Source organism: Cygnus atratus, chromosome 9, assembly GCF_013377495.2.
Source record: "Cygnus atratus isolate AKBS03 ecotype Queensland, Australia chromosome 9, CAtr_DNAZoo_HiC_assembly, whole genome shotgun sequence".
Classification (NCBI taxonomy): Eukaryota; Metazoa; Chordata; class Aves; order Anseriformes; family Anatidae; genus Cygnus; species Cygnus atratus.
The window spans coordinates 13,673,875-13,685,976 of record NC_066370.1 but is presented as its reverse complement, the minus strand read 5'-3'; the positions used below and the strand labels follow the sequence as shown (position 1 = coordinate 13,685,976).

At 37.5% G+C, this 12,102-nt stretch overlaps 2 protein-coding genes across 3 annotated transcripts in view; both read right to left on the bottom strand.

Annotated features, from left to right (window-relative positions):
* ACAP2 (ArfGAP with coiled-coil, ankyrin repeat and PH domains 2) overlaps positions 1-12,102 on the bottom strand; it is a 62,650-nt gene that overhangs the window by 26,084 nt on the left and 24,464 nt on the right. For both annotated transcript variants that reach the window (XM_035544393.2, XM_035544392.2), the window contains exons 5-9: positions 11,807-11,865; positions 11,125-11,308; positions 8,588-8,632; positions 7,489-7,584; positions 3,774-3,848 (exon numbers count right to left, since the gene is read on the bottom strand). In XM_035544393.2, the coding sequence (XP_035400286.1) occupies positions 3,774-3,848; positions 7,489-7,584; positions 8,588-8,632; positions 11,125-11,308; positions 11,807-11,865 (459 nt within the window). The remainder of the gene's footprint in view (positions 1-3,773; positions 3,849-7,488; positions 7,585-8,587; positions 8,633-11,124; positions 11,309-11,806; positions 11,866-12,102) is intronic.
* LSG1 (large 60S subunit nuclear export GTPase 1) overlaps positions 1-12,102 on the bottom strand; it is a 154,326-nt gene that overhangs the window by 125,703 nt on the left and 16,521 nt on the right. The gene's annotated exons all lie outside the window — the stretch shown is intronic.

The following is a 12,102-nucleotide window of genomic DNA, read 5'->3' as shown; positions in this document are numbered from 1 at the left end:
TGTTAATGAAACCAGTCACTTTAAGTGACTCAGAATTTTATATGCTTTAAGCAAACACACAGCTGATAAAGGCTGAGTTTTAAATATCATTTATTTGCTAATTAGGAGTCAGTTAGAACTACAGTATGCTTCACCTAATTAGCTAAAGAAATTAAATTAGTATTATGGAAGCTATATGGTAGTAAAATGTTACACATTTCATTCAATTTGAAGTAATCAACATCTATGGCTTCTATTCTGATTAATTTTTGAAGGTTGGCCAACTACTGGAAGAGAAACATGCAAAAGGGAATTATACAAGTGAAATACACAGTGTGTTTTTATGCCTTCTTTTTTTCTTTTAAACAATGCCCACGAGGAATAGGAAATCAGATGGTAATAGAAAAAAATCCACATTTGCTATTAATCAGTAGGTCACAGCATAGTAGTCTCAAGAGCTTTCAGTGAACACATTGCCATACAAACTTACCAATTTATCATATACACCAAGTCATTTCATAGCTTGCATGCTTTTTGTTTCTTTACAAATTTTCTTGTGACCAAAACATCACAAACCCTGCTTTTCAGGGGCAGATTCACTTCCGATATGAAGAATACTACTATGGCATAAAAGCCATCCAAGTCATTTGATTAGTAAATCACAGGGAGCGTATCAGCATTCTAACTTGGAATTTGTATTCAAAGACTTTTTTCTTTAAAGAAGCAGAAAGATTTTTAAAGGGCAGTAAAGGGTAGAGAATGAATACCAAAGAAAAGAACAATCTGAAACATTACTCCAGCTGTACATAGCACAACAGAAGACATTCACTGTGCAAAGCCCAGCTTAAATTCCATTCCCATCCCATAGGATAAGCAAACTGGAAGAGGAGTTGGTTAAGCTGAAGTTGAAAGCGCCTTGAGGAAGAGCTCAAAACAACAACACACAAATCACACAGTTTGCAGTCCAAGACAAAGTGCAAAAAGTCAAGGTCATCACTGAACATACAAGTTCCTTGAAATACTAGCACGTGTCTTTTTTGTGACAAGAATTTGTCTGCATTATTTCTCAACAGCAGTTTGGGTTTATGCTTGCTTTATGACTGTGGTAGCATCTGGTTTCCTATGACCTTGTTTACTCCAGATGTAAAAAGCTTTTGAATCATTCTTACTACAGCTGTTTCCTGAACAGTCTTCCAGAACCAGGAGTTTTGTTTTTTAAATTATAGTTATTTGAATACAACGAAAACTACTTCAAGTTTCAAGCAAATGTTTTTCCTGCATTATTTCCCTGTTTATTGAAAAAAATGTTAGCTCTATCACAAAACAAAAAAGCCATAATGCTGCTTACAAGCAATTTTTAAATTATTTTGTAATTCAACATGTTACTCGAGTAACAGGCTGCATCAAACTGCTCGTGAAACACAAGGTAAAGATTCCTATAACGAGGACATTTCTAGATTAATCCATACTATGTGGTGCTTTAGAAAAACAAGGAAAAGAAAAAGAGCATTTCTTACACTAAAAAAAATCCTTGCACAGTTGCTGAGTAAATAGAGCACAAGAATTAAAACAGAAATCAGACACCAATTATCTTCAACGAGAAAACAAAGTAATAGTGGTGACCAAACCCTTCCATGACTTTTACATTAGCCACTCTAACAGTCTAATTAAAAAGGATGATGATTATAAAGAAAAGTGTGATGGGTTATTTAATTAGTGCAATTACGCTGCATGCATATGCACATATATGCAAACACAGGTAGTGGGTGGGTAGGTGTGTGCACATGGGCACTTACCTATGGATTTCAGAAAAGGAACTGTTCTTTATCCACACAATGAAGAAAAGGCATCATTCTGAAGCATCAGATTAAAACTTCAGTATATTAAATGCATAAATACTCCATGGAATATTCAACTCAAGAAGCGTAAGTTTCAGTAGCTATAAAACATGTAAGGATTTGGCACTGGAAGATTTGGGAACATATGCTTAAGGGGCAGCCAATAGAAAGAAATATGAAAAAGCATGAGAAGAGAACAGAAAACAAGGCTGCCATCCTGGTCAGGTTGACTGGATGACAAAATGTTGTAAAGAACAATATCCAAGGTCTACGGCAGTTCAAGATTTTGAACTTGGTGGCAAAGGCTGGGAAAAGCAAGCAGGAAGAGACAAAAAACAACCAGACAGTATGGTTTGAATAACAAACCAAAAAAAAAAAAAAAGATTTGAGGAGCGCTGAAAGGAATTTCCAAAAAGCATGCCCTCCAAAGCCTAGATGTATTCTAGGCATTATCATCACAAAACACATTAGTAACTTGACTGACATGGACAAGAGACAACATTTAGTACTTGAAACACGGAACTTTAGAAGACAACATACAATACAACCTGAATATGCTGATTGATTTATTCTGTATTTTAATTGAATGTATTTTTGCAACAGCATAAAATAGTCAATCTCATTATGATTGCCGTTTGTACAAGAAACCAAGAGTGTATATATATATACACACACACACACACCAGACAGACCTTATCAAGTCTCACAAAGCTTAGTAGTTTCAATAGCTATTAATACTATTAGAAACAGTTTACCTGTAAAGCAGCCTTAAGCAGCATTTGAAGAAAAGAAGTGAACATCATTGGCAACAGCAATGACCATAATTCATGGTAACAAGTTATTACTTCTACAGCCAATTAAACATAATTGCCCACAACTAACTTCTTTCACCAAGTACTGCTGTTCGCTAACAGCGAAACCCCCACCTAATGCCCACTCCTAGAGCTAGCCCTATTGAGCCAAAACAAATTCAAATTTGAACATAAACATTAACCTGAGTTCTTTTCCATTTCCCCTTAATATTGGTTCCTACTAATGATACCTGAATTGAAATCTTAGCATGTTTTCATTCCTGAATTTACTCAGATTTCAATTACATTAGACTTTTTTTTTTTTTTTTTTTTTTTATAAAGTATGACACCTGAATAGATATAGAATGTATTTGAACGAGAGTAAGAAGCATTCCATTACCTTCAAACTGGTATCTAATCCCTTTCAAAAGTACCTGCAGTATTAGCTCACTACCGGAGAGTTCTGTGGAAATATTTTTTAACTTCTAGCATTATACCTGCAAAATTAATACTTATCTACAGCTTATGAAACATCCAAACAACAGAAGTTATTCCCCCCACAACGTGAATTATCTACATTTTTCTCAATAAGCAAAAATAAGAAGTATTGTACATACAAATCTGTCCAATACAGCAACTTAATCTTATCACTTTCATACTAGCGTAGAGTTGAAGACCATACATTATACAGCCATTAGAAAAGTTTACTTTGGCTCTTTATAAGCAATAGGTTCTGCCACACTCTACAAAGTGCTGTACTCATTTAGCACCGTCTGGGTAGAAAGTGCTACATCAGACTGTATGACTATGCAGCGTATATATACACATCTCTCCTACAGGTACATAGAAGGAAAAGACAGCAACTTTTACAACTATACTAATTCCAATCCTATCTTGGATTCAAGAGTTCTAATGAAACATTTAGGGAACCCCATATAAATCTACTGTTCTATTTACATTTCAGTCAGAAATGAACATAATACCCTGTTCTGCAATATAAAAATGATTATCTGCAATCCCACCCTACGCTTAATAATGTGCAAGTCTAATCGTCTGTACTAAAGATAACATCGTTCACAGTTCGATGCAGAGATGCACTGCTGGGGAGAGATGCGAGAGACAGGAAAATATGTGTGCAGTCTACCCTTTATATTCTCTCAAGTACCTTCTGTTGAATAGTGGAGTGCTTTTGCTCCATATCTCTCTTCTCCTTTGCAGCATCTACAGCCAACTGATCCAGCTGTAAAGAGAAACAGAAAATTGGATCTTTAGATTTCAAAAGAAATTTGGCACTGTAGATTTCATAATGCTGACAAAAAAAGAACACATTATGTCTAGACATTGCATGACTTTTTTTTTTTTTTTTTACTATGCAAATAAAGCAAATCACTTCTCTGGTCGCAAAGTGTTTACCTTTAATAACCACTGAAGCCTTGTTTAAAGCACTGCACTATCATCCTGAATTAACCTCTATGAAAGGTGTACGTTTCTTGTAAGCCTTAGGAGGAATGTTTCAAAGAACAGCATGGTGCCAAGCATATGCGACTTCTATACCGCATTGGTGCTCAGTCTCTGAAGAGAATGACTCATGCTTTAGCTGCTCTTGCTGGCTGACTGGCCTATGCAGCAGTGCTGGCATTAGCAGCAAAAACTAGGAAGAGCAAATGTGTGATTTTTCCCCCTCCAGAAAAAGGAGGGAATTGCCCCAACCAGGCTTTTGCATTGATGGTTTCAATCAAGTCACCAGCAGTATTTGAGCAGGATTGCTTGGGATCTTCGATACGACCCAACTGCTTCCAGTTTCAGAAATAATAATCTGATTTTGCAAACAGACTGTCACAATAGAGAGGAAAGTTATCTTTCTTATCACAGACTTTGTAGGGATGCTACCAAAAACTTGTACATCCATGTCTATAATATCGCCCTTTTTTTCTTTTTGATACCATAAGGAGATTAAAAGGCAGAAAAATTAAGATATGCTGTTAGACTGTAAGTGTGTTTGTACAAGGTCTGATTTTTAACTAAGAAGTATGGTGAAATAGAGAAGCAGATGCAGCTAGCTTCATAGTTACATGAAACGCTACAGAATCAGATCAACTCCTCCTTTACCCAGTCTGTAAGGCACAAGTGCCATTATCCCCACTCATGGCATCCTACTGGAGAACGGCACAACTGCATTACCTAACACAGCTGTACAGCCCACAGCTTCACCTCACATGTGAGGCAGACCTTGTTCTACACCAGACCTAGAACCAGGAGACTACGAACAACACGCAACTCCGGTTTTCCAGCCTAAGTCAGTCATGTGGCAGAGAGCACTATATGAATAACAACCTCCAATTCACACAGAAATTATAATCATCTCCACCCACTCTTATAGCCACAAATGAAAACCTCTGCCAACTCGGTCATCTTTCTCAGTGTTGCGTTTCCCCCATTTGAAATGATACAAATGAGAGGGGGAAAAGGGATGCTAACTGGCTCTTACACCCCTCTATGAGACAGCCCAACAATTAGAGACCCAGACCTCCCAGCCACCTGGTGGTTCCAATTCCATGCTCTGTTAATTTCCTGCAGTTTTTTCTGTCTGGCTTGTTTAGCCCAAATGGCTACATGAGCATTTTCAGTCTTTCACGTGTTCACGGCAACTTGATCTAGTGGTTGGCATCCCTGCCCATGGCACGGGGTTGGGACAAGTATTATACTTGTGTGACATTAATGATTCCCCTACAATGATCTCATTGACAAGTAATACCAGCCTGACTTAAAACATCCAGAAAGCAAAGTTGCTCAATTCTATTCCGTCATGTGAACCAGATATTTTGAAAACACTCACACACACACAAAAAAAAAATACAATTGTACTACCTAAGACCACTCTAGTTTTAATATTTCATGTGCAGTTAAACCTCATCATTAGGATCATACACAACATTTACCTGTAAATGAGAATTCACTAACAAAAGCAGTTCATAGTATTTTCAGAAAAATCTAACGAATGCCTGTCCCAACTTACCTTCTATCTAACCCGTCACAAAGGCGGAAACCTCAACCAATACAACCTGCAAAATCATCAACTGTTAAACTTTACTGAGCTTTTTACGAGTCTGCTTCTGTAAGAAAAACTACCCATTACTTAAAAGCTAAGGTCTGCTACAGGAAAATAATTCAACAAGTTGTACAATTTCAGAGCTTTCACTCTGTCTTTGCTCCACTGTCAATATATTTCAAACACTCAGCTTTGGATTTTTCTAAATTTAGCTCCTTCAGTTGCTATGACACCTGCACCAAAATGAGTATTACACAACACTCCTTACCAGGTGAAGCAAATGGATGACCAGCCATTCAAAAATACTCTTGTGATCCTAACTCAAGTAATCTCTGGTAGCATAATCTGGTAGCATAAACTACTACCAACTACACAGTTCTCATCTCCTTTCCACATCCCCTCCTCTGAGGGGTTACAAAAAAACATTCTGTACCCTCACAACACTGCAGTTCAACAACAACAACTCCAAGTGGATGGATGTGAAGGCACATGGCCAGCTACAAGCAGTCACACGCACCTGAACCTTTCAATTGCTATTAGTACACCAAACACGAGGGCTGCGGCTGAACAGCCTCTTCCCTTCTTGATGGAGATGCCAGCTCAAGCATCCTCCTTTCAGCTCCATCATTTACTTTGCCACACGTACACATGCACACAAAAGCATATGCTTCCCTGGCAGGCATCTAAACAAGTAATTGTAATTATGAAGACCCATAGTAACCAGATTAGGGTACTAATCTATCAGAAGAGTAACTCCAACAATCAAATGTCTAAGTAATAATTTTCTACAGTCCTCTGTCTGCTTCACTGCACAACCACACAAGCAGGTTGAGAGGCACAGATGACAACAGCAATGGGACAGAAATATGCAGCCAGAACTAGGAACTGTTTCAAACCAGGCCAGAACAATGTAAATTCATAGACATTCAACAACGTATCTGCTTGAGATAAATGCAAATATGTGTTTGCTGTCATTTATTTGCTTTCATATATGGATTGACACTCAGAATTTGCGTTGGCTTTGTTTTGTAGATCAGGTTGTGGAGTGGAAACAGAGGGTGTTACATCAGTGCAGTTGTTTCAAGTCTTCAGACTGAGGCAAAAAAAATGGTACAAATATTTCCAGCTACACTCACTTGCACTGAAAGCAAGTCAAGAGGCACTGCTGAGCCTTCTTCCTACACCACAGACAGATCTTCAATTGAATACTCTATGTTCCTAACCTATTTTGCATAACTATTTTCACTGTCTCCTGTGTGCAGTTGGCCACAGTACATGCCATGTTTTGACGAGTCCTTCACTGAAAACCCAGAAGTTGCAATTACGTGTTCTTAGAGAACAGAACAGGGCAAGAAGGATTTAGAGTCTGAACTCAGTTTTGGACTAATTACTAAAATCAGACTTGTGTTTTACGGTCTAACTTTAAATTGCTAACATCAACTTTAATTTTTACATATCAAACAATGTATACAGTATATAACGTATACAAATTGAAGGAAACAAATATTACTTTTTTCTTGTTAAATATGTAAGACGTGGCACATGTACGATTTCTTTTTGAAATAAAAGAAAATCCAGTACCCTAAATACCACAGAGTACCTCAAGTGGCATCATATGGCTATGATTAGGTATGTAGATCCTAAATGCAGTATTAATTTTAGTAAAAAGACAACTGACTAACAAGTTTAATTCAAACCACTTCAGTATTTTAATGCTTTGCCTTTATCACACTCGTTTCCTTTCTGTTGAAGGAATCTGCAACTTATCTGATATATACACATTTTCTTCCATTTCAGTATATAGTTATGAATCTGTAAAGTAGATTCTTACCTGTGCACCAAGATCTTTCATATAGGGCCCAAGCTCGCTGAAAAGGTCATAGCCTTGGTGGAAAAATGCCAAATGGGCATACATAAATGATAACATCTGGAAGAAAAGAAGTTAGGTATTAAAAATAGCTAAGTATTTCAGATATGTTCTTTAACTAATCCACACAAATAAACTAAACAAAAAAGGGCAAGACAAATTCCATGGTTATTTTCTGGTATGTCGTCATCTTGCAGCTTTACATCAATATCTTGTACAGCTTCCCGTGTTGTAAACAAACATGCGAGGCAAAGGCAGCTAAGAACCATGCCAAAAATCTCAGCAATGATTTATAGGATTAACCCCATTAACAAATAAAAGCTAGTTAAGGGCAGAAAATTACTTCTAATTCTTGTAATCTAAAAAACTTGTGTTAACTCTGTTCAATTAGGACATGTACAATAGAGAGACTACAGAACATATTAATGATCCATAACCATAACTTCCATGAACACAGCTGAGAAGAATGTCCAGTGTTAAAAAAGGAAACAAGTTGGGAAGATGCAGAGCACAATGGCAAGCAGCTATAAAGCTGCAATTCAACTGAAGTTTTTGCTATCTTTAAATAGCATTTAAATTAAATACAACTTTAGACCTTTGAAAGAAAAGCACCATTTAATCTGGTTATCTATTTCACAAACGGCATACTAAAGCATATCATGTACTAGCTGACTAAGCTATTTATACAAAAACACCATTTTTGTAGAAAGAGCTGAAACCATCTTAGAGCAGACTACAAGTACTTATAGTTTACAAATGAATATAACAGGCATAAATAGAATTCTTGGCAAAGTCCGATTTTAACTGTGAAACACTTTATTACGGTTTTCGCTGCTTTTTTTGTTAAGTGCTCATATCTGAACCATAATGATTGCCAAAAACCAGCTAAATATCTAAGCCAGGTTATAGTAAAGGCCAGGCTGATCATCGCAAAGTGCCAACTGTACTAATAACGTTTGATAGGCAAAAGGCCAAGTTCACTTAATATATTGCTTTGCAGTCACATGTTTAACTTTGGATGTATTTAAATATATTCTAATACAGAAATCAAAGTATATCTTACCGATTTTAAGATTTCTGATCTTCTTTTAGACTGAAGAACATTGATCTAGAAAAAATAAGTTGCTTATTTTATTCAATTTGCAAATTCCTCCCACAGAAGTAAGCTTCAGATTCTTTCCAAATAATCATACCAAAGCTTAAAACATCAGACAAATATAACTCAATATCTGATTTCAGAAAGCACTTTCAAAGCTGCAGAAGATGCATGCTAATTTAGTAATATTGCAGCAGTGCCATTATAAAAGCTTGCAAAGCTAGAATTCCACAGTTATAGCCCCATAAAGTAAGAAAGTTGTGACTCATTTCCCCTTGGGCTAACACCATCTCAAGTGTCCTAGAACTTGGATATAGCCCCAGCCACTAAAACAAGCAAGATTGCAACATCTTCAATACGTAGCATTTCATATATACTTGCACTTTTAATCTGGCTGAAGTCACTGACCAACAGTCTTGCCCTAGAATCTTGAAATATTTCACTTTATATAGAAAAAAGGACATTTTTGATGTTCATCCTATTCTTCTGTTCTTTGTACCCTAACCTTTCAAGTTGCCGTCCTGCATTTGCTACATTTGCTTTAAAAGGCCCATAGAGGAGCAAGAAAAAACATGCAATTTTGTAATTTAACACCTCTGGATCAATTTAAAGATTCCAGCAGAAGAAATAAACTTACTGAAGCTATAATCAAAATCAGACTACTTCCATACTTAAACAATCAGTATTTTGGAAAACCATCTGCAGCAAAAATAATTTAAAAATGTACTGAACAAACCCTCAACTTACAGGACAAAAAAACAAACAGAGGAAAGCAACGGTTTTGAAGTACAATTTAAAGTCAATACAGCTATGAAGAGACTAGTGTTGTGAAGCCACTTTTCCAGCAGAAGAGTCATCTGAGTAGAAGGGATTCCTAAGGGTGAATTCATTTTTTGCCTGCACAAAGAGGTGCCGGAACTTTTCCTTGCTGCTATAAATGCACCTTTACCACAGGAACTGTTCAGCCTTAGAACATACAAATTCCAGAAAGCAAATGAGCTGCAGGGCAATGCGCATACAAGGGACTGGCCTACAGCAATGACTGCCAAATTCCCCCCCACCTCTCCAACAGGTCTCTGCCACTTTTTCCTCTTCCTAAGCACTGGAGAGTCTCCCTTCCTTCACCTCCCTCCCAGGCTCCCCAACGCTGCTCTGCTCCCACAGCACTGAGCATAAGTGCATGAACATAAGCAGAAGCCTGACGGGGCAAGGAGGCACCACTGTGCTGCAGCCACCCCGCTCCCTGTCCCTGCAGCTCCTGCTCCTGCCCCCCGCTGCACTGGGTGAGCTGAAGCAGGGCCCAAGCAGAGCAGCCCAGTGTCAGACTGATGGCACAAGCCTCGGTAGCTGAGAAACAACGACTCAGGGTCTGAGAGGAGCATTTCAGCTCAGTAGTGAGAACAGCACACGCTGCTAGCTCGAGTGAGAGGTGCCAAACTCACACCATTTGAGTACAGTTCCAATGCACGTCTCTAATCCACTCTGTATTGAAACGCGAGCAGAGAAAAGGGGGCTCTAAGTCATCAGCTCCAGTCTCTTCCTACCACACTCACTCTAATCATAATCTCTGTAGGTAGCTCACATGCTGGGACCCCGTAACAGTGAGGAGCAGAGTGTTGTAACAAGGTACTGTTTCAAAATTCCAGCTGGGCTTATAGGACTGGGCACTAACATTTCCTGCAGCACAACAGATGCTTGATTGCACTCATAGAAATGGTGTTAGTACAATCAAGTGCTACAAAATTCACCTGACTTTTCAAACGTTGAGACAAACTTTGCCCTTGGTGTCCAAGAGGCACAAAACCAGGGTTGATCACTGTGTGCACTCCAGCTGATCAGATGGACGACCTCTCTAGTGGGGGCTTTGAAAATTCTGCCTCACAGGCAATACATATGCACAGACAACACATAAAATTTAAAGAACAGGAACTAAGCTTTAAATAATCAGCTGGACTGTCACAAATCAAGATAACTCTTAATATGAAACCAATTTTTAAAAGGATTGTTCTGTGTTTGTATGATCCTGAGAACACCAGACGCATTTAGGAGTTCACACCCCTTGTGCCATCTGAGTTACAAAGTCCTGTTCTGCTGGAGTTATGGGAAACCATGAGACATGAATTGGAAGCGTCCACAAAATATTATTATTTCACAGGCTTCAAAACAGTAGGACAAAGAACACCGCAACACTCTACAGTAGATCCACACTAAAAAGCAAGACAGTACTGTTCTTGACTTCACCCATGGCACAACAAATTCCTAGGTTCCAGGTAAAATAGGATTTGTTAAATAAAACTCAGAGCAAACAACTGAAATTGTAGAAATAGACAACATTCTATATCAGAATTATCCATTGAATCTGTGTTTGCTAGGCTACAGTTTATTATTGTTTTATTTATTATTATTACTTTAAACACTTCAGGAACCACAGCATAGAAGACTTACAAAACACATTTAGGTAAGTATTGTTAAATTTGAAGAAATAACATTATTGCTGCACTTACCTGAAGAACATAATCCAGAGCTATGTGCCGAAAACATTTCCGTGTTGCAGTCAAAATATTGGTTGCTTCCTCTACTTCATGTTGCTTATTTCTTTGAACTTGAGCATTTTTTACTAGAGCATTCTCTTTTTCTTCACTAACTTTTTCGAACTGTTTCTTTGCATCTTTGAATTTCTTAATATCTCTAAAGAAAATGAAAGATAGATGGCAAATGAATTCCAAAGTACAAAGTAATTGTTTAAAAGAAACACCAAACAGACCATGCTTGTGACTGTTAGAGCTAATTTCTTTGTTTTCACATTCTTTAACAAATGCTCATAACAAACAGAAATCATACAAAGTACGATGGCAGCCTTCCTGTCCTCCTCTTTTGGGGAAAGGAAACACTGAAATTTAAATGCATCTCACGCTCACCGGGAAAAGCTTTAGCAATGACTTTTCTTCTAAGGCTGGACAACAACGCGTAATTTAAGATTAGTAACTTAAACTGTTACGATTTCAATATTTCTGCAGCTGGATTTAAAGCCTCTGATTTTGAGTGATTTTTGCCAGCTTTAATATGTATTTCTCAACCTATGGTGAAACGCTTTTCCTGAAAGTCATCAGCCAACTCTCTGAAGTCAGATGCTTTTAAATTCAATTTTATATATGATTTTCCCAATACAAGTGCAAGTTAACTTACTCTTTAACAAAAGTCTGAAGCTGTGCTTTAATTGATCTTTGGGTTTGGTCAAACAGGATCTGAAAGAAAAGTATTAATACGTAGTTCAGTAATTTTGGCACACTCATAGCTTTTCATTTTAGGTATGCACAGATGGTACTTAAGAATCCTTTCTATAGCCCTTTCTAAGCCATAGCTTTCCCCACCTTATTAAGGACTCTCAACCTAACAATAGCTTCTGAATTTATTCTGTGTCAAACTGAATACTTTTTCACATTATATGTCACATACAGGGTTAAAAACTTCTTGATTTGAAA